The sequence below is a fragment of the Narcine bancroftii genome, chromosome 6 (genome assembly GCF_036971445.1).
Source record: "Narcine bancroftii isolate sNarBan1 chromosome 6, sNarBan1.hap1, whole genome shotgun sequence".
In the NCBI taxonomy this organism is placed as follows: domain Eukaryota; kingdom Metazoa; phylum Chordata; class Chondrichthyes; order Torpediniformes; family Narcinidae; genus Narcine; species Narcine bancroftii.
In genome coordinates, this window is record NC_091474.1 from 42,445,291 (window position 1) to 42,468,653 (window position 23,363).

General features: G+C 43.4%; 1 protein-coding gene across 2 annotated transcripts in view; it reads right to left on the reverse strand.

Moving 5' to 3' along the window:
- Positions 1 to 22,781, reverse strand: part of LOC138736017 (guanine nucleotide-binding protein G(s) subunit alpha) — a 327,065-nt gene extending 304,284 nt beyond the window's left edge. Inside the window, exon 1 of one of the 2 annotated variants that reach the window (XM_069884809.1) lies at positions 22,454 to 22,781. In XM_069884809.1, the coding sequence (XP_069740910.1) occupies positions 22,454 to 22,727 (274 nt within the window). In that variant the 5' untranslated portion in view covers positions 22,728 to 22,781. The remainder of the gene's footprint in view (positions 1 to 22,453) is intronic. The other variant, XM_069884811.1, reaches the window with a different exon arrangement.
- Between the last annotated feature and the right edge of the window lie 582 nt (positions 22,782 to 23,363).

A 23,363-nucleotide genomic window follows, 5' to 3' on the forward strand; every position in this document is an offset into this window, starting at 1 on the left:
TAAGACCATGGGTTAAGGGTAAAAGGTGAAATGTTCAAAGGGAACATTAGGGGGAACTTCTTCACGCAGAGAGAGGTGAGAGTGTGGTACGAGCTGCCAGATGAAGTGGTGAATGCAGGCTTAATTTTATCATTTAAGAAAAATTTGGATGGGTACATGGATGGGAGGGGTATGGAGGGATATGGTCTGAGTGCAGGTCAAGGAGAAACTAAGCAGAATAGTTATTTGGCACAGACTAGATGGGGCTGAAGTCCCTGTTTCTGTTCTATAATGTTCTGTGGTTCTTTGCAAGGAGCCAAGTGTTTGCAGGAGATGGCCAGGGCAAAGCCTGTAAAGCTCTCTGCACCAATATGAATCCTTCAAATGTATATCACACATTATCCCCCAAGGCTCCAGGAAAATTCTAAAGTAATAATAAACAAAGACCACCCTACCCAAGTTAACCAAAGACAATTCAAAATTTGCACCTCCTATTATAGAAGCCCCAAAGAGAAAACTAAAATTAGAAATAAGGCTTTATTTATACTGCAATCTTCATAGCTTCTGAACATTTACATCACTAGACTCTGTCCCACAAACAGGACAGTCACATACAACTTTCAGTCAACTGAGTCCACGTCAATCATCAACCAATCACTTACTCTAATTCTATGTATTTTTAAAAGTTCTCTCCACATGCTCACCAACTGCCCCTCAGATTCTACCATTCACTTCCCCACAGGGGACAACTTAAGGCGGCCAATTAGCCAGTCGACATGGGTCATGGGAACAAACCAGATCTCACGGACAAAACCCATGCAGTTACTGTGAGAGCATACAAACTGCACACAGACAGCATCGGAAGGCAGGATTAAATCCTAATCTCTGAGGTCCAGTGCCACAGTGAGTGATGGTCCATTTTGTGAGATGTTATCCCATGGGTCAACATTGACTATACCAGGATACAATTCACTTGTTCTTTTTGTCGATTCACCAGGGAGAGCAAAAGTCGACAGCTTCAACAGTGCCACATTCTTTCATCGCAGAACTCCACAGCCAGCCCAGATTTCTGTGCTTTAATATTTTGGGTGGGACTTCAATTCCCAATCTTCTGATTCAGAAACTAGAGGGTCAGCAAATAAGCCACCACAAAACAAAGGGGACTTTAACACTGAGCTCATTTTGAACTGTTGAATTCCTACTGAAATTTTCATTGCTTTCAAGGATGGCAAATCTCAAATCTAAAACAAAAAACGTGGATTCTTTTTCCAAATGCAAAGAGATGCATAATACAGACCAGGCAGGCACAAGGGACTGCAGATGCAGGAATCGGAAGCAAAAACAAACTGCTGGAGGAACTCAGTAGGTTGACCAGCTCCTGTGGAGCCAAAGGGATAGCTAACATTTCAGGATGAGACCCTGCTTCAGTCCTGATGTGGGGTCTCGGACAGGAACGATGACCGCACCTATGTCATTCATAGAACTTCAGGTATTGTTCTGGACCTGATACTTTTTGTCTACTACCATGAACTGAATTTTTTTTAAAATTAATCCTAGGTAACCACAAAGCAAAGTCATCAGTGAACTGGCATCCAGTGCACACAATAGTTCCAGAAAACTGAAGACCTCCAATGTCCATGAAGGTCCTACATCAAGGTGCTATTCTTGAAGCTGGGTGAACAGATTCAATTATGGATTCCAGTGATAGACTGAACAGGATATAGATAAAATGGGAAATAAGTCTGATAAATGCTTCAGTTTAGTTTGCCCAGTTCTAAAGATACAAAAATGTAAGCACAATTGGAACATGAATTGATGACGAGTAGACAAAGCTATACACAGATTACATCCCTCTACACTGACCCATTACATGATCACTCGACCCAACATCATGGCTCATTATTCCAGAAATGGTTCCCACATTCCTCAGGGTCTGACAAGCCTCAGTAAACAAAGATCATCACAGCCCACTGGAAAAAGCTCTCCGACGAGAAGTTACTCACCTTAAAACCCTGTTTACTTAAAAAATTGATTCCATTGACAATATATACATTCCTCAGTCTGTGCAAACAAGAACATGAGACATGCTTTCTCCATTACACAGAGGGAACTAAAATAGATCCCACTGCTAACTTATCCACTTCAGGTTTTTACAGGCAACTCTGAGGGTCAATGCAAGTGAACGTCGGCTTTGTGTGAAGTTATGAAAGGTTTCAACCAAGAGCCAAAAACATCTCTGGACCTTGCTGGGTGGGCGGCATGGTCAATTCCTGGATTAAAGATTATACTTTGACATGGAACTTCGAGACTACCAGCAGCCCACTTGACCGTATACTACTAATCCTCAATGAGCAGAACGAATCACATGAAATTGCAGGGTGTTGAGAATGTGGCTCCATCCTTCACACTTTAACTCCCTCCTCCCGCCCAATTCATTGATTCCAATTATAATTCCCTCCGCCTTGGAAGAGCAGCCAACATATTTAAAGGCTCTTCCCACCCCAGCCATACTCCCTTCAACCCCTCTCTCCATCAGGAAGATTCATTAGTACGATATTATACTCCATCAAATTCAAGGACTTCAAAATGAAGCTCAAAATAGTGAAATGATACTGCCTTTGCTCGATCTCAACTGATCTCTCTCTTCCCTGCACTTCTGGACTATGGCTTCATTGTTGTCTGCTCACAAGACAGTCCCTATCGCTGTATCTTATACATGTGATAATAATTTTGAGCAATCCTACAGTCAATCGAATGTCACATCAATATGCCTCGGGACAGCACAACCATCTTTAAAAATATTTGCAACTGTGCCCTCTAAATCAGCAACACAGAAGAGGTGATTTTAAACGTTAAGGAACAATTGTGAACAAATAGGTGTTAACATGTGATCTAAATGGAGCACTATGAAAGATGGCAAATAAGCAAATAAAAAGATGCAACAATTCACCTTCTAATAGAGACTTTGAGAAAAAAGTCCATTTCAGAATCAAACAAAGCTGGAAAAATAATGATAACAAAAAATCTTTACAAAGAATTGTGAGAATGGCCCAAATAGTCACTGAGTGGCAGTGACATAAGGGACAAATACATGTTTACAGGGACAGATACGTAGAAAGAAATTAAATTGCTGGTATTATAGAAAAGCTAGAGAATGGGGCAGGAGAGGGATTAGAGGAGTTAAATTTAAACAGGTGCAGAGAAAAAAAAACTATGCGTGTTCTTGATCCATGGCCAGCTCCTGCCTTCACACTCATTAATGATGTGTCATGGAAAAGGTTTCGGGCTTCATATGCAAACCAAATATTGGACAATCAGCACAAACATGTCATGTCATCTTTTATCGAGCATAAAGTGAGCAAGTGTAAAGTAGTGTTCCTTTTTACCACTTGAGAAATGTTACAACAGATTTAAAGCAGAAATAAATGAGAAGTCTTTTACTGAGCTTTTTGCAACATGAGACCCATCCCAAAATCAAGTCAACTGCAATAGATACCCCTAATGTTTGGTTAAGAAGAAAACTGAATGACTGGTAATTTCCATATCTCCTTGCAAATTATCAGGATATTTGGCCCATTGAATCTACACCAGCTCACGATGCAATCCCATTACCCAACTAATTTTCCCTCCAACTTATTCTTCCTCCCAGATCCTACCACCGACGTACACCAGGCCCAATTAACCCACAAATTGGCACATGTCTGGCAAGTTGGGGGAAACTGATGCCTGGAAGACACCCACAAGCCACAGGGAGAGCATGGCATCTCTACACACACCAGAGATCATTTTGAACTAGGGGGTCACTTGTGTTGTGGGCAGTATTTCTACTCTCTGCACCACAGTGTCATCTCTGTGAGCAGTAGAATCTGGAGTGTGCAAGAATAAATTGGGATTGAGTGTAGGATTCTCAGTCATTGTCATAACCTTGTGGGCCAATTGGGTCTGTCTCCATGTTCTTTGACTCCATGTAAGCTTGGAAGCGGGACCCGATTCTGAATCTGTTTTTTCCCCCTCAATGTCCCTATTACAGAACATTCTTTTTTAAACTGCTTCAACGAGATGACTCATTCACCTCCATTTCCCCACATGGATTTTTATCTCTGCTTTTTTAAGTTTGTCCTGTTCTGAGGTACATTGAAAAGTTAATTCTCATAGCTGCACGTCCGAATCTTTTTATTAGGCGAATTGTTGAATAGATATTCAAGATGCAAAGTAAGTTTCTGAATGCATTGTTCCCTTGAGTTAATGCCATTTGTATTAATCCAGCTTCTGCTGGATAACTGCTTGTGTCAAACAATTACTGCTCATGTGTACCCTCTAGTGGTCAATTCATGGACAGTCCTTCCAGAACTGGGATGCTCTCAACATTTGTAGTCCAATAGTTTCACCGTCCAATGGTAATATTCTGCTCACTCGAGCAAAATGCATTAAAACTAGATGGAAAAATTAAGCAATAGGTCTATTCATACCTCTCAGCATATCCTGGGGATGGCGGGGAGTGTTGGTACTGGAGAGGGATGGAATGGGAGAACAAAAAGAGATGGCAAAAAGGAAGGAAAACATAAACCATGAGCTGCAGGAGGAACTGGGTGGAAATGGTCAGTGGATGCCTCAAACGTTGCATTGGGTAGCAGGCTGATGATGCAGCCCTCTCAGTCCAGACTACCTGCACATATCAAGGATGCAACTTGAACCCATGACCTTGTGTCTCAGGAGTGAAAACACTACCACTGAATTTAGACAGTGTTCCTTGTTACCACCAACGGTTTAAATGAGCAGATGTTCAGTGAGCTTCCAAGACCAATGTGCTCCAGGGTGGAAATTGATAAGTGTTGAGGCCTGAGGGCAGTAATGTGCCTGGTCAGAAAATGAGAGGTTGTTCCTCAAGGGCTTATTCGAAGAGTGAAAGACGCCAAAGTGGGAAAAAATCAGAGTGGGATTGGGATATAGGCAAGCTCCTGGAATCTTGGGTGTCCCCTTTAGAGACAGAATGGAGGTATTTTGCAAGCCATCACCCCACCTGTGCTTTATTTCTCCAGTGTAAAGGCCACCACATTATGAGCACTGAATGCAGTAGGCTCATTTGGAAGTGAATTGCTTCTTTTTTTGGAAGGAGTAATTAATTGGGCCATGGACAGGAGAGCAGTGCTGATGGAGCTCACCAGAGTGCCAGTCCAGCACTCAGAGGGCTGCTCCGGGCACCTCAGGGGGCTGCTCCGGGCACCTCAGGGGGCTGCTCCAGGCACTTCAGGAAGCTCCTTGTCGCCATTTTTGGTGAGCTCTGGCACCTAAAAAAATTCACACTGCACCCCTGGCCATGGATGGCGTTCCCTTCATTGATGACCATGCCCACCATAGCTTTCCTTTAAACTTTGCTGAGTTTGAATGAAAGGTCATTAACTAGAAATTTTAACTTCTGCTTAATTTCAGGCTTCCAGTGTTTGCAGTTTTCTATTCCTTTCTGTGGCTGTGAGCACTTACCCACCTCCACAGACCTTGTCCTTTTATTCAAAGTCCAACCATCTTGTTAGTGTCTTCTCAGAAAATGATTATTTACCTGATCCAAATGCCATGAACTTCGACAGATAGGAAACATTAAGCGTTTTTGAACATGAACATTAAAACTAAAGTATGCTCACAAAACCTTGTGTTACATTTATTTCTGTTGGACATCCATCCATATCACATAATATCAAATTAAGTAGCACCTTTAGCATATGGTCCATGAAATTTCACTGGAGCATTATCATCAACATTTCTTACCATCCCCTGCTAAGGAGAAGTTACTCAGATGACCTGAGAGAAAAGAGAGAATGGGAATATAAAACAGCCACAAGAATCTTGCCAACCTTTACACATGTAATACACCTATGATATCAACTTTGTTTTTTCTTTGTAGATACTGTCTGGCCTGTTGTTTCTACTGGTAGGTAGGGAAGAAGTGAATTTCATTTGAATAGTTATTTTTGATTGACAATGTCCAAAACTAGAAGTATCACAGGCTTCCATTACTTCTAACACAATCTGCTGGAGGACAAGTAGTATCAATAGGAGAAAGAAAATTGTCAATGTGTTATCGATAAAGTCCAAAGTTCAAATTTATTGTACATACATGACATCACATACAAGCAGGAGATTCTTTTTCCTGTGGGCAAGGAAGAATTTCTACTTATTGATAGTGTAAACTATACCCAAGAAAAGATACATCTACAAAAGAGAGAATTAAAGACAAAGAAAGAAATGTAAACAAACTGAAAGTGCAATACAGAAAAAAAATCAGTAGTAATTAATGTGCAAAGTAAATGAGACCCTGACTGAATTTCTTGTTGAGCAATCTGATGCTGAAGGGGTAGCCGCTGTTCCTGAACCTGGTGGTATGAGTCTTGTGGCACCTTTACCTCTTTCTTGAACAGTGGTGTGGGTCCTTGATAATTACTGCTGTTCTCCGATGGCAGCGTTCCATGTGGATTTTATCAAAGGTGGGAAGAGTTTTACCTGTGATGTACTTGGCAGTGTCTAATACCTTTTGCAGGGCTCTCTGCTCAGAGGTATTTGTGCCCCCATACCAGGCCATGATGCAGCCGGTCAGCACACTTTCCATAACACATCTGCAGTAGTTTGCCAAGGTTTCTGACGTCTTATCAAACCTCCGCAAACTCCTGAGGAAGAAGAGGTGCTGACATGCTTTAAATTTGCTCACCCATTTCACCTCTGATCCCCCAATGATCACTGGATTATATACCTCTGGCTTTCCCTTCCTGGTCCACAATCAGCTCTTTGGTTTTGGTGATATTGAGTGCAAGGTTCTTTTGGTGCAGCATTCAGCCAAGTTTTCATTCTCCCTTCTATATGCCCCTTTTATATAACCATGGTAACATCAGCAAATTTGTAGTTATATTGTTGTCATTCCAAGCCACACAATCATAGACCAGGGGGCGAAGAATATAGCCCTGTGCTGCTCCAGTACTGATGGAGATTGTGGAGATGTTCTTACCAATCCTCACTGATTGTGGTCTGGAGGTGAGGAAATCCAGGATCCAATTACATATGGGGTTTAGAGATGCACAGGTCTTGGGAGTTTGCTGATCAATTTTGAGGGGATGATGGTGCAAGCATAACTTCTAGGATTTCTTCCCCAAACACCCCTCTCCTCTTTTAAGATCCTCCTGAAAACAATAGTTGCATCAACCTTCTCCTTAGTTACCTATGTGTGTCACAGTTTAGTTTGGCATACTGGGAAGCTTTATTTTGCTGCAAGGACCTAATAGATGCATGCATTAATCTTCCACATGCAAAATTCCGAACACAAATGTACAAAAACAGAACATGGCCCATCGGTAGATGGCTAGGATTTTAATTCCCAGTCCAAGATGGGGAATTCGTCTGTCTCGAACATCCACTTTATGCAACAACTCAGCTATAAATTGGCTGCCCTGAACAGAATGGAAATGGGCAGCTGAGTGATGCAGCAGTTATCTTACATTTCCAAGGACCCAGGTTCAATCCTGACCTTGGATGCTATCGGTGCAAGTTTGAATGTTCTCTCTCTGACCTCATCGAATTCTTTTGGGTACTCTGGTTTGCTCCCACATGCCAAAGATTTGTGGGTCGCTAGGTTAGTGGCCCACTCACAGTTACCCCTAATGTAGATTGTAGTACAATCAGAATAGAATTGAAAAGTATGTGTGAGAGAATAATTGCAGGTAAGTATGGCAAGAATGGGACTGATGGGAATGTTCTGAAAACTTGACATAGACTCCATGGACTGCGGCCTTTTAGTATGCTGCAAAAGAGCATGAGAAACTGCTGAACAGGACTCATACATTGGGAGCTTTGCTATCTAGCTTCTTCTAAACATTTTCTGCTTATGCAAAGGGAAATAGAGTAGTTTATTAGAAAGAAATAACCTCTGGATTCAAGATTCCTTTATTTCCACGTTCATTAAATATTCAAAATGCGCTTTCCTTTGTTTGCCCTGTAAAGGCCATGACAAAAAGAGGTGTCACCACACCAGCCACCACCACCATGAGAAAGAAATGCAAAAGCGAATCCCTCTTTTGTTTTTTTTTAAGGTTAGTGCCAGGAAGCAAGGATGCTGCCACCAACAGAGCAAGCAAACCAGAGATACACCCAGTGAAATCTGGTAAAGCTAAAGAAATCAGTACAGAACATTGGTGTAGAGACTGGCTGTAAGCCAGTTAAAGGAACTGAGTAATGAATAAATTTTCAGAGCTAACTTATGTCACGTGTTCTTAAAGGTTGCTATACCTAATCATATCTTCTGCTTCCCATGACCACCTCTCTCGTTCTATTTTCCTGGAGTTTCAACCTGACTTACTAGATCCACGTTTAAAAAATGAAACCTAAACTTTATGCTTATGAATTCACTTATTAGTTTGACAGAATTCTCCACACACCATAAAAAAAAGCGTCCAAATAATTCTGAAAACTGGCAGGTTTCCTTGTCCTCATTGTTGCACCTGCATACAAATGATCAGCGGTGTTCCTCTTATGTGTTTGTGACCCCGTGACGTACGTTTCAGGCTATGACTAGTAAGTGCAATGTTTAAAGAGAAATTAAGGACTCTTTCTAGCCCAAACCCTGCATTAAAGCAAGTTCAGAAAATCCATCAAAGAACTTGACATCTGTTGTGGACTTGAGGCTACAGCCTTTTCCGAACTGGAGAGACCCCAGGAGATAATAATGCAAAGCTAGCCAATCGTTGCCTCCCACCAATCTAAGCATGAAGCATGATGAATTGCTTGACCCATATGTGGTAAACCACTGGACATATCTTTGGATGTGCTAGGACACGCCTCTTGCTGACTGTGCCTGAGGTTCCTCCCACAGACCCCTGAATAAAGGCGACTGTGCCACAGCTCCCTCCTCAGTCCAGGACAGTCGACCAGTATGGACATGCCTCCAGTCTGTTGTCAATAAAAGCCTATCAGTTTCTCTATAACTTTTAGTCTTTGAAGTAATTGATGGTGCATCACCACAAGGCATTCAACAGCCCAATCTGAGACAGGTTCAGTGGTGCATTAATGAAGTGATTAAATATGTCATGCAACACAAGAGCAATGATTGTACAGAGTCTTGAAGGCCAAGACCATGGGTAAGATAAGAACGGGAATATGAACAGTCAACACGGGAATATGAGCTTTGGATTATGAGTGGTTGAGCTGTGAAGCAGAGTCATAAAATATGTAGAAACAAAGAACCTAGTTGTATTAAGACAACAGAGAGGCCTTCTGTCTGGGACCAACCTGCCCATGAATGGGAGGAATCGCTAGAACCAAAATTGGCAACATTGGCCACTGATCAATTGTTTATTTCTCTTGCTTCTAACTTTATAAAACTTGGCGTATTCCAACCCCTGGAGATATTTTTGATAGAACTATTCTCTGCATGTGGAGTTTATTCCATGACAAGACAAAAGGCAGGAAGGTGAATTAAAAGGGTAATTTTCAGGTTAGGAGGCTATGATAAGTGGAGTGGGTCATAGATTGGTTCTAACACCCTAATGGTTCGTAATCTACGTAAAAAAATTGGATGAAGGGTATTGGACAATATTTGTGTTTTGCTGACATTTCAAAACTAGGTCTATCGTGGATGTGTGGCAGAAAGTATACTGACCGGCTCATCACCCCTGAGCATAAAGCCCTGCAAAAGGTAGTGGACACAGCCCAGGACGTCAAAGGCAAAACCTTTCCCACCATCGAGAACATCCACAGGGAACGCCATCGGAGAGCAGCAAAAATCATCAAAGATCCACATCACCCAGCACACGCTCTGATCTCATTGCTGCCATCAGAAGAGAGGTATAGGTACAAGATTCGCACCACCAAATTCAGGAACAGCTGTTACTCCCCCCCACCATCAGACTCTTGAACAGCAAAATCAATCAGAGACTCATTTTAAGACTCTTGCTTGTGCACTTAATGATTTTTTTAAATTCTCTTTATTACACAGTCAGTTTGTTTATATTCATTAGTTCTTTATTTGGTTACATGCATACGCTCCACAGTTTTTTTTTTGCATTACCAATAAGTGGTAATTCTGCCTCCCCCGCAGAAAAAAGAATCTCAGGGTGATGTCGCATGTACTCTGACAATAAATCTGAAATCTGTAAGGAAGAAGCAGGGAGGCTTTAGAGACACATATGACAATGAATAAGCATATGACAGATGGAATATTGTGTGGATAAATATGACAATTTTCTTTGTTGAAACATTTGAAATGAAGACCATTTTTAAATGGGGAGAGACTAAAAGGTATTGGGGTACATCTTTGTACGCAGATCATGAAAAATCAATGTGGAGGTCAACAAGCAGTTCAGAAGGCATCCAACATTGCAAGAGAATTTTAGAGCAAGAATAAAGATGTTTTTTTCCAATTATATCAAACAAGAGTTAAACCAACCCCACCCAAAGAAACAGATTAAAATCGGTGTAATCCCTGCTTCCAATAGAAGGAATGCAGACTGATTCCTGGGAAGGAATGATTAAGGAGTGATTAAAAGTTTATAAAATTGAGAGGTGATCTATTTGAAGCATACAAAACTATTACCAGGCTTGACAAGGCAGGGTGAATGTGTCTCCAAGCTGGTATATCTATAATCAGGAGGCAAGTCTTAAAATCAGGTGTCAGCAATTCAGGATGGAAATTAAAATAAACTTCTTCACGCACATAGTAATAAATCTTTGCCTTAGAGAGCTGAGTATAATCAACACAGGAAGTAATCATTTTCTCACTTCCAGGAATTTGGGAAGTGGCACGAAGGGAAAAGATTGCCTGCAATCTCATTGAATGGCAAAGCCAAGTGACCTGCTCCTATTTCTCGTGTTGTTACACCTCACTGACAAAAGGCAAAGGAGGAAAAACCCAACACCCAACCCCAACCAACCAATTTTCCCTTGCAACCGCTGCAATCGTGTCTGCCTGTCCCGCATCGGACTTGTCAGCCACAAACGAGCCTGCAGCTGACGTGGACTTTTTACCCCCTCCATAAATCTTCGTCCGCGAAGCCAAGCCAAAGAAAAGACATTCATTGGATTCCCATCCCAAACTTTGGCAGCCAGCTGAAAAGTGACTTTGGTGTTAGTTTGTTTTCCACAAGAAATATTTATTTTTGTGCTCTGCCAGCTATACCCTTCTTCCTTCCCCAATCCCCCCTCCCCCATTGTTTATAGTCATTTACCTCCAGGAGCTGCCAATCCAACCACATGTTACACTTAAAGTTCTCATCCTTCTGTTCAACTCTATCGATGATTTCCCTTCCCTTTCTCTTTAACCTTGCCAAGTATCTTATCCAAGAGGGAATAAAACTAACCAAATGATAAAGCAAAGTTCATTTGCGGAGCTAAACCCCGCATCCAATGGAATATTCTTCAATCCTACTTCCTAGACAATAAGTAGAATGGGTTTGTTCATTATTTTGTTTACCAAACAATCTACAGCCTTGTTGTCTTCTATAACAACAGATAAACAAGATTTCTAATGTCAAAATAGTGAATTACGTTTATTGCTTAAGTTCCAGCATATATTGAAAAAACATTATAATGAATCTTTAACCCATCTTCTCCTAAAAATTCATTCACACATTTTCCTTTTCTGGGAATACCACATAAATCTGAAGCATAAATATTTTTAATCTAACATCTGTTTTCCAAAAATGTTTTTTAAAAGAAAGCATCCTAAACATCTGAAAAGCAAGTAGACAAGCAATCACGAAGAAGGTTCTTCAGCGGCTATACTTGTGAGGTATCTAAGGAGATTCAGTATGTCACCAAAAACACTTGTAAACTTCTACAGGTGTACTATGGAGAGCATTCTGGCTGGTTGCATCATTGCCTGGTATGGAGGCACCAACTCTCAGGACAAGAATAAATTCCAGAGGGTTGTTAATTTGGCCTGCAACGTCACAGGCACCAGACTTCACTCTATCGAGGACATCTATATGAGGCGGCGTCTAAAAGAAGCAGCCTCTATGCTCAAAAACCTCCAGCACCCAGGCCATGCCCTCTTCACTCTGCTTCCTTCTTTCTTTGGCTTGGCTTCGCGGACGAAGATTTATGGAGGGGGTAAATGTCCACGTCAGGTGCAGGCTCGTTTGTGGCTGACAAGTCCGATGTGGGACAGGCAGACACGGTTGCAGCGGTTGCAGGGGAAAATTGGTGGGTTGGGGTTAGGTGTTGGGTTTTTCCTCCTTTGCCTTTTGTCAGTGAGGTGGGCTCTGCGGTCTTCTTCAAAGGAGGTTGCTGCCCGCCAAACTGTGAGGCGCCAAGATGCACGGTTTGAGGCGATATCAGCCCACTGGCAGTGGTCAATGTGGCAGGCACCAAGAGATTTCTTTAAGCAGTCCTTGTACCTTTTCTTTGGTGCACCTCTGTCACGGTGGCCAGTGGAGAGCTCGCCATATAACACGATCTTGGGAAGGCGATGGTCCTCCATTCTGGAGACGTGACCCACCCAGCGCAGCTGGATCTTCAGCAGCGTGGACTCGATGCTGTCGACCTCTGCCATCTCGAGTACTTTGATGTTAGGGATGAAAGCGCTCCAATGAATGTTGAGGATGGAGCGGAGACAGCGCTGGTGGAAGCGTTCTAGGAGCCGTAAGTGATGACGGTAGAGGACCCATGATTCGGAGCTGAACAGGAATGTGGGTATGACAACGGCTCTGTATACATTTATCTTTGTGAGGTTTTTCAGTTGGTTGTTTTTCCAGACTCTTTTGTGTAGTCTTCCAAAGGCGCTATTTGCCTTGGCGAGTCTGTTGTCTATCTCGTTGTCGATCCTTGCATCTGATGAAATGGTGCAGCCGAGATAGGTAAACTGGTTGACCGTTTTGAGTTTTGTGTGCCCGATGGAGATGTGGGGGGGCTGGTAGTCATGGTGGGGAGCTGGCTGATGGAGGACCTCAGTTTTCTTCAGGCTGACTTCCAGGCCAAACATTTTGGCAGTTTCCGCAAAATAGGACGTCAAGCGCTGAAGAGCTGGCTCTGAATGGGCAACTAAAGCGGCATCGTCTGCAAAGAGTAGTTCACGGACAAGTTTCTCTTGTGTCTTGGTGTGAGCTTGCAGGCGCCTCAGATTGAAGAGACTGCCATCCGTGCAGTACCGGATGTAAACAGCGTCTTCATTGTTGAGGTCTTTCATGGCTTGGTTCAGCATCATGCTGAAGAAGATTGAAAAGAGGGTTGGTGCGAGAACACAGCCTTGCTTCACGCCATTGTTAATGGAGAAGGGTTCAGAGAGCTCATTGCTGTATCTGACCCGACCTTGTTGGTTTTCGTGCAGTTGGATATGTTGAGGAACTTTGGGGGGCATCCAATGCGCTCTAGTATTTGCCAAAGCCCTTTCCTGCTCACGGTGTCGAAGGCTTTGGTGAGGTCAACAAAGGTGATGTAGAGTCCTTTGTTTTGTTCTCTGCACTTTTCTTGGAGCTGTCTGAGGGCAAAGACCATGTCAGTAGTTCCTCTGTTTGCGCGAAAGCTGCACCGTGATTCTGGGAGAATATTCTCAGCGACACTAGGTATTATTCTATTTAGGAGAATCCTAGCGAAGATTTTGCCTGTAATGGAGAGCAGCGTGATTCCCCTGTAGTTTGAGCAATCTGATTTCTCGCCTTTGTTTTTGTATAGGGTGACGATGGTGGCATCACGAAGGTCCTGAGGCAGTTTCCCTTGGTCCCAACAAAGCTTGAAAAACTCATGCAGTTTGACACACCCTCACTCTGCTACCATCAGGGGAAAAGGTACAGGAGCCTAAAGACGAGCCCTCAGCGGCACAAGGACAGCCTCTTCCCAGTTGCCATCAGATTCCTGAATAATTAATGAACCAAAGACACTGCCGTACTTTTTGTGCTCTATTATTTTTACTGTTTTTTAATTTATAATAATGTTGTAAGATGGTTATAATATGAATGTTTGCACTGTGATTCTGCCGCAAAGACACCGAATTTCATGAGTTGTTCGTGACATAAATCCTGACTCTGATTCTGAAGAGCTGTGTCATTATTGATACAATGGTGCTAGTTTATGAGTTGCAAGCTTTACATGATTTACAGCAAAATCTATAAATATAGCAAGTGAACAAGGACAATCACCACATTCTCCTCATAATATCATGATTGTTTCTCTGGCAAAATGCAGTGAGTGAATTACTTAGACAATGCATATTTTGGGTAAACGATCAATCCTGGATACTTAAAGTATGATAGATCCATACATGATTAACAGAGAAAATATTCCGTAATCTCCAAGCATCATTTGGTTGTTCTTAATTTAATTTAGACGTACAGCAGGGTAACAGGCCCTCCCAGCCCATGAGCCCGTGCTGTTTATAATTACTCCAATTAAAGTACGACTGCAGTACATTCTGAAGGGTGGGAGGAAACCGGAGCCCACGGAAGAAACCCATGGAGACACGTGGAGAACGCATAGACTCCCTACAGACAGCACTGTGTTCGAACCCAGGTCTCAAGTTGAGACCCAGGTCTAACTGCTATGTTAACCGTGCCATCCCTGTAGGTAGGGCATTTGACAGGATTGACTATGAGTAGGCTGATTCAGAAGGAATGGGATATATGTTGAAGCATGGGATATATGTTGACTTGATAACATGAAATTGGCTGGCCCATAGAAAAAAGGAGATAATAGTAGAAGGCTGAAATTTGGGCTGGAGGCCACCTTCTTGTGGTGTTTGTTCTACATATATATAGCTGTCAAAGAATACTATAGGATACAGATCAGTGACAGAAATGGAAAAGAATGGAAGCTGGAGTTTAATTTTAATATTTTTTTAATTAAGACAAGCAGCACAGTAACAGGGCACTTTGGCCCACGAGTCCGTGCTGCCCAATTTTACACCCCCGTTTTTGAAGGCTGGGAGGAAACCAGAGCCCCCGGAGAAAATCCATGCAGACAGTGAGGGATTCAAACCTGATCACTGGCGCTAACTGCTACGCCAAACGTGCCGGCCTAATCTGGATAAATGTGAGGTGTTGCAATTTGGGAGGTGAAATATAAGGGGAATGTATGCAGTTAATGGGAGGGCTCTTAAAAGCATTGAGGGTCCAGGTCCATAGCCCATTAAAAGTGGCTATGCAGGTTGACAGAGTGGTAAAGAGGCATATGGTATGCTGGACTTCATTGTGGAGGGTGGGGGAGGGGGGCAAGGAAATTATATTGCAGCAGCATAAAACTTTGATCCCGACGCACTTTTGGAATGTTGTGTGCAATTCTGATTGCCTGATTGTAGGAAGGATGTGGAGGCTTTGGAAAGGGCTCAGAAGAGATTCACCAGGATGTTGCCTGGTTTAGAGGGGACATGTTATGGAAAGAGATTGGACACATCTGGGTTGTTTTCTCTGGAGTGTAGGAGGCCGAGGAGAAACCGGATGGAGGTTTCTAAAATGATGAAAGGCATTAATAGGGTGGTCAGTCAGAGTCTTTTCTCCAGGTTAAAGCTGTGACACACAAGAAGACACGTGTTTAAAGTGAGGGGGAGAAAATTTACGCGAGATCAGTGTGTCAAATATTTACAGAGAGCATTAGATGCCTGGAAGGGCGGTGAGGAGTAGTGATGGAAGTACTTACAATACAGTATGTTTCCAATTATCTGAAAACCACTTAACCGAAATTTTCAGTTATCCAAAATAAAGTTCAGCGGTAACATGACATCACAAGTTGAAAAGAAATTTCACCCAACATGCTCATGTGAGGCTCTGACACGCCGTTAACACAACTGGAGGAAGTCGGCTCATTTCAAGTAACTCCCTCCCCTCTCTCTTTCTATTTCTTCTTTACCCTCCACTGTATTTGGTTCTCCGCTGTCCTAGCGTCATCAAGGAGAGCGGCCCTCTGGGCAGGAGCAGGAATCTTGGGCAGCTGGGCAGGAGTAGTGGTGGTGGTGGGGAGATGTCGGGGATCGGAGTTGATGGGAGTTAACGTTAGGAACCTTTGGCCTGATTCCCTAATGTGATTCAAAGATCTCCTAAATCCTACTGTTAAGCTTGGGCATGTGCTGTTGTGATTCAAATGGGGTCAATACTCAGGTATAGGAGGAACAGGCAGCAAAGATGACAATTCACAGGGGTAAGAGGAAGGGAAATTTGAGACTTTAATGGTTTCATGGAATCAATAGTGATGGGATGTGTAACTTAGCAGATGATAAAAAAAACATTGGAGGTGCTGTCGACAGTGTAGAAGGTTTTCATAGGTTAGAACAGGATATAGGCAGGATGCAGAGTTGGGCGGAGAAATGGGGAGATGGAGTTCAATCTGGATAGGTGTGACGTGATGCACTTTGGAAGGTCGAATTTGAAGAGTGGTTGTGTGGTTAATGACAGGATTCAACAGCGTGGAGGAACAGAGAGATCTTGGGGGCCAGGTTCTTAGATCCCTCAAGAATGTCACACAAGTTGATAGGATGATTAAGAAGGTGCTAGGTATGCTAATTAGTTTGGGGATTGAGTTCCGGAGCCACGAGATGTAGCTCTTTAAAACCCTAGTTAGACCACAATCGGAGAACCACGTTCAGTTCTGGTCATCTTATTACAGGAAGGAGTTAGATGCTTTAGAGAGGGTGCAGAGGAGATGTTGTGTGGATTGTAAAGCATGTCTTATGAAGCTTTCTCTTTGAAGCGATGAAGAATGAAAGGCCATTTAATAGTGGCATACAAGATTAGGAGGGGCTGAGATAGAGTGGACTGCCAGGTTCTTTTTTTACTGGGACAACAGCAAATACCAGAGGACATTTGTTTAAAGTGAGTGGAGGATAGTTTCGAGGAGATATCAGAGATAAATTTTTAAGTCAAAGTGTGGTGGGTCTCTGGAATACATTGCCGGGTGGATAGTGGAGACTAGTACAATAGGACCATTCAAAATACTCTTAAGGCACTTTCAGGTGGCCAATTGCCCCGCATGTAAAGCTGCATGTTTAGGCAATATGTGGCTGTTTTGAGGCCACCTGAATGTGCAGGAGGCACTCTTGAGGTGAGCTACATAACCCTTCTCCGAGAGGGATAATCAGCTCAGCTCAGTGGCTCCCCCAGCCACCTGAATGCAGCTGGCAGAAAGCGGATGTTAAAGGGTCAGGCTGCTGATCACAGCTCCTGTGCAGCTGTGTCCTTCAGGTGGCCAGCATTGCGCTTTAAACGCTGCCACCTGAACGGCAATTTAAAGGGCTGCTTCTGCTTCTTCAGGTGTATTCTTAGCGAAGAATGCACCTGAAAAAGCCTTTAGATAGTCATATGGATGTAAAAGAAATAGAGGTTTATATGATGCGAGTTAGGAGAAAATTAGACTGTCGTTGAGAAGGTTTACTGAACATGTCAGGGGCTGAAGGGCCTGTACTGGGCAGTAATTTAATTTTAATTTAGGCATTCAGCACGGTAACAGGCCACTTCGGCCCAAGAGTCCATGCCGCCCAATTTACAGCCAATTAACCTAATCTCCAATATGTTTCAAATGGTGGGAGAAAACTGGAGCCCCTGGGGAAAACCCACACAGATACGGGAGAACTTGCAAACTCCTTACAGTCAGCGCGGGATTCGCACACCAGTCCCGATCATTGGCTAACCACTAAGCCGACCGTAACTGTGCTGGCCTACAGTAACATTCTATGCTCTGTGATCGTGGTGAATGAATGCACTTGCACAGACATCGCATAAAGTTCCAACAGTCGTTTAAAATGAATTGTCTCAAGTTATCCTCACACCATCAGCGTGTCTGGAAGCCAGCTAATGGAATGAGCGCATGTTGCAACTAAATTCTTTTCAAAATTCCCCACCCACAATTTCACTTTTGTGGCCCCAAATGGTGGGTGGAGACACCAGCACATGGTTGGCTCAAAGGAGAAACAAGAACTAAAGATGCAGCAACAAAGGCAGAATCAGAGATCTAGATCTCAATCTAGTTCTCAGCCATCTTCGTCACGTCATCTCTGTACACAAGAATGTAATTCTATTTTCAAAACATTCAAGACAACCATCACCCAGCTCTCCAGCAGTTATTTTTTTAAATAAAGAACCACAAGTTTATTGAAACCATAGAATGTGAAACTAAGTCTTTGTATAATGCTCAGCTTTTCATCAGGACCATCAGGACTAAAATTATTATTCTCTCTAAGGAAATAGCTACAAACACCTCCCACTTCCATTCATCACTCATCCTACATCGATATTTCTTTTTGCAACCCATTTCCATTGAACAAGTTCAATCATGTCCGGGTTAAGGAAAGTTCATTTTATCTTTAGGGCTCAGTGTGGCAACAGGGAGTGAACTTTACAATTTCTGAAAGGTGACCAGCTCCAAGGGACCCTGCAACATTTTCAGCATGGAGCTGGGGAGAGACCAAGGGCTAAACACTACTCCCTCTTGTCAACCATAAACAACCTGCCAGGTTCTGCTGGTGTCCTTGAGGCAAGGGATGGGACAGATTGTTTAAGCACCAGGCAATCACTGTGTATTGCACACGAGTACTGGGGTAACCATTCCTGCCATGTTCCTCCCTTCCCATAGATAATCCACACATGGTGATCTCCCACTCTCCAGTACAGCAGTGAGAGTGGAAACTTGCTGTACTGGTAATTCTAGAATCAATAGGCATCAGCTGCCCTACTGCTCCTTGAGCATTTCCTGACCACTCAGCATATAATCCTCACCATGCAAACACAGATAAACTGCAGATTCTTTCCCTTTAGTTGCAGATTTGCCAGATAGTCTTCACTCTTTCAATTTTTGTTCCTCCTCTCTGTTTTGAACTTTGCGTCATTGAACCAGGATGCTTAAAATCAAAGGAATGCAAAAACACGGTGTGCATACACAATTGCTGACCTCCTCGTTTTGGCCTTTGGACTACAAGCCAACACAAACCTTGTATCTGTGGGTGAATGGCTCAAGCAGCACTGCAGCTGAATGAACAAAAATTAATCTTCACTATAAGAGCTTCTGAACTGACAAATATTTTCACAAAACTGTTATTGTTCTGAACCATTAGGACAACAATGAAGAGGCTTCATTTTTCAATGCAGGGTGGGGGTACTCAGTGTGATTCTTGCCATTCTGTTCTTGCATGAAAATGTCAATGACATTTTAAGCCTTGATACTCAAAATGAATCTCACTAAAGGTTAAATGTATAAATCCATAAAGGGGAGGCTTGCATCCAAGGCTTTGGCCCAGGATGATAAGATGTCCTAAACCCCAAATTTAAACTACTCTTCCACATTTTTTCAAATCCCTACCCTTCTTTGTAGCCTCTTCTGGTCCTCTAACCTTCAGTCCAAAGAAAATAACACTTCTCCAAGGAACAGGAGACACACCAATGAATTCAGTGCTTGAACAAGTGTCTCAGTTTCCTACAAACAATACCAGCAGTATCTATCCAACAGGTGCTGGCACTATAACAAAATGTAGTCATTTCATCTCACATATCAACCTTGCCTTGAACCTCCGGATTGTTGCTCTTCAGTGTTAGATGGTAAACAAGTTATTGAAACTATAGAATGTGAAGCTAAGTCCAGCCAGTCCCTGTACAAGATTCAACTTTTCAATAGGGCCTTTTAAAGCCATCATTTATCATCCAGGTGCCTTGCCGTTTGGCGGGTGAAATCATGTCTCTCCATCTGTCATGATCTCTGATCTTCTGAGCCTTCCTGTTTTCCTTTGGTGAAGGCTCCACCTTTGAGCTGAGACTATAGATGATGTTGAGTTCATGATTATTCAAGGAAAACACATTGAAGTGGTTTCTTTAGTTGCAGTGTCCATGCTGGACAGGTAACCCTGGCCATTGATTAACTGATTCTTCTGCCCAGCGTTTTTAGTTTTGCAACCATAAATACCAATTTGAAGAATCTGCTTGTAAAAACCATCTACCATCTGCAATCCATGGCTTCATGTGACCCTGATTGGGAGGCTAAACAGGTACTACACCTTGCCAAAGGGTGACCTGCAAGCTATCAGACAGAAGGAGCACCTTACACCTCCTTTTGCAGAGCAATTATGCAGCGCTGACACCAATTTTAAAGCCGTTTGGACTAAAATTATTATTCTCTGCAAAGAAAGAGCTGAAAACACATTAACCCCTGATGTTGTCAATCCTCTGCCTTTCATAATCACAAACGCAATCCCTGCTGCAGTTCACTCAATCCCTAGTCATCCTTCATTAAACATTCAGCACCAAAAATATACTGCATGGAAACCATTGAATACACAATCAAATTAATTGTTGAAAAAAAATGGTGGTTACCATTGCCACATAAATGATAATACTACAGGTAATAATCATATGGTAACCAAACCTCGCCCAAAACGTTGACCTGCAGGTGCAATGTACCAATTAGAAAGAGGAATAATGAGCCCATGACAGCCCAATCCTCAGCATCAACATGGGACATTCCTCATTAAATAAGACAGAAAAACGTTGGTTATTTTGATGCATTAAGAGGATGATCCTCAAATAAATATTAAAGGTTCAGCACAAAAACATTCTGGTAGCAAAACATCCCTCAACCTTTCACAAAGACATAATCGTATACACAACAAACATAAAGAGAAGTTAAGGGGGTGATGAAAAGTTTGACCTACGAGGCTGCAATGGGGAGCACCAATCAGAATTGGGGGGGGGCTTGGAAAGTAGGAATGAATTGTTGAGCAGAGGAAGCACTTACCCACAAGAATCTTAAACTGTGTATAGAAGCCAATTTAAGCAAGAAAAGTTCACGGTAGTGAGAAAATTGAAAAACGTCACACCGAACAGAGATGGTATCATTTTATAAAAGAATATTTTAAAATGTACAATGGGGACAAACCAGAGCAATTGAATAATCAAGTCTGGGGATGACAAAGCTATGTCGTGGCATAGAAAACTGAAAATATTCAGATCGGGTAGCTTCTGTGGAAGATTAACAGAACTAACATTTAAGCCAATGTCAAGCATATGATTTTTCCAGACATGCTGAGTAGATGCAGCGGTTTGGGATACTATAGCAAGTAGCATGGAACCATACAGATTGCAAACAAGTCCTTCACATCAATGAGTATGTACTAACTGCACTATTCCTACATTAATCCTATTTTCCTTCTCATGCCCCCATCAACTATCCTTCCCCCCATTCTCCTGCCACCTGCCAACATTAGGAGTAATTTACAGTGGGCAATACAGCCACCATGACTTTGGCACATCAGATAAAACCAGAGCTCCTGGGGAATTCCAGCCCCTGTGGTCAAGATCAAATCTAGAAAAGATGATTGCACAAGCAGCTGCCAAGGTGGCATCGGGGATCAAAACTTCCTCTCCAGGTCGAGGACGACATCAAACTTTGAACTGTTTGGGCTCAGCCTGAGACAGTGCGATAGAGGAGGATGAAGATGGTGGCTAATGTATGGGGATAATCATATTCTTTTGGTTCTTACAATGCTCATCCAGAGAAAATCCAATCACGCAGAACTGGATGTTACAGAACGTCTATCAGAGTAGTCATAGAGTTCTACAACGTGGAAACAGCCCCAACTTGTCCATTCCGACTAGACAAGACCCATTTTCTTGAGTTCAGCATATTTTAGGTTTTTCATTTCCATCGTTTTCTTTTTTTTAAATTTGGACAGGATACCTTTCCTATCCAGATACCATCTGAATGTTTTTTTTTACTGTTACATTTGTCCCCACTTCTACCACTTCCTCTGGCAGCTCTTTCCTCATGTGTGAAGAAGTTTTCCCTTATTAAATCTTTCCCCTCTCCTCTTAAATCTATACCCTTTAGATTCCCTCCTTTGGGGAAAAAGTTTACCTTATCAAACAGAAGGAGCCGGCTGATTGAACAACCTCTGCTCACAAGAGTAGCCTCGCACCAGTAATCTGCACTTGCACAGCACCCTCCAGGGCGATGATGGTGTGAGACTAGGTGCATCTTCAAAAATTGATATCAAGAAATCAGAATAGGTGAGCTAATGCACGGTCAAGAAGTTGCGTTGATATGTTATGGTCCCGAGTTGCTGAAGGTTCAGGCACCCAGGGAAGGTGAACAGTGAGGTGTGCATGAAAGTGCAAAGCTGAACGAATGTAGGGGTGCAGCCGATTTGGAGATAAAGCAGTTTTGGATCACGGTTACTTTTAAACCCAAGAACTTTAACCCTAAACCTCTGCTAGTCCTGGACCTGAAGGGACAGGAGCCTTACTGGTTGAGACCCGGCATGAAGTTTGAAGCTTGGAGTTTCATGAGCTCAAGTTTCGGAGTGCAGCAGATACGAGGCCCTGAAAGGAAAACTGCCAGGATCCGAACTGGCTTCAGCAAGGCCCTGACAGTGCCAATTTGTTAAGTTCACAACAACTTTTCCTGCTGTGCCCCCATAATCGGCCTGCGGACATGTGACATGCTTGAAAAGAACAGGAGGCAGGCTGGCGTTGAGGTCAGGGTCGGGGGCTAGAAATCGCTGAACGACAAGAGATGGGTGGAGTGGTGGGGGACTCACCGAGTAGGAGGAGCCGGTGGGTCTGCTTGTACTCGCGTTTCTCTGCCTTCAGGCTCTTGTCGATGCTCCGGCTCCGCTTCTTGTCGGCTTTCAGCCGGGCTTTCTCGTCGGCCCGCAGACGCTCCCTCAGCTGCCCGTCAACCTGCTCGTGTTGTCCAGCTTCCCCTTCACCTCCTCCGGCTGCGGCGTTGGCCGTGCGGCCCCCCGGGTAAGCGATGGTGGAGGCGGCGTGGGGACCCAGGAGCCGCGAGCGCAAACTGTAACACGTCCCCATGGTGAAAGAATGTAGCGAAGTGAGAAACACAATCGCCCTCCCCTCGGCCGCTCCCAGCCGTGCCAATCAAAAGCAGGGCAGATCCAGCCGCAGAGAAACACCATCATCCAGCGAGAGGGCAGGGCAGAGCCCAGGGGTATGGAGAGTTCTGCCCAGGAAACTCCGAGCCTGGGGCCAGGGAGGACACAACCCGAGGAAGATCAGAGTGCAAGTGCCAGGGAGAACCCAATCCAGAGAGTACACAGCGCTGCTGCCTCCCCTCATCTCCCCCCTCGCTCTGTTCTTTACCCTTCCCTATTCCTCCTCTCTCTTTCCCTTGCGTCTACACATCAAATAACCATTGGTCTTGGTTCCTCCTCAACCTGCTCTCCACTCCACTTGAGACACCCACTGTAGGATTAAGGTTGTGACTCCCCACCCCTCTTGCCAACACTTTCCCCAAGTGCGCAGGAAGCATCTCCAGTTGACACAGCAGGAGCCCCATGTCTGGAATCATTCGGGTGCATCCCTGAACCTGAGGACTTTGTGGACAGCACAGTCAGAGAAGTTGCTGAAGGACGGCTTCAACATTGAAGAGATGGAGAGGCCCTGGGTGGCCACAAACAGACAAGGCAGAATAGACCATGCAGGACTCCT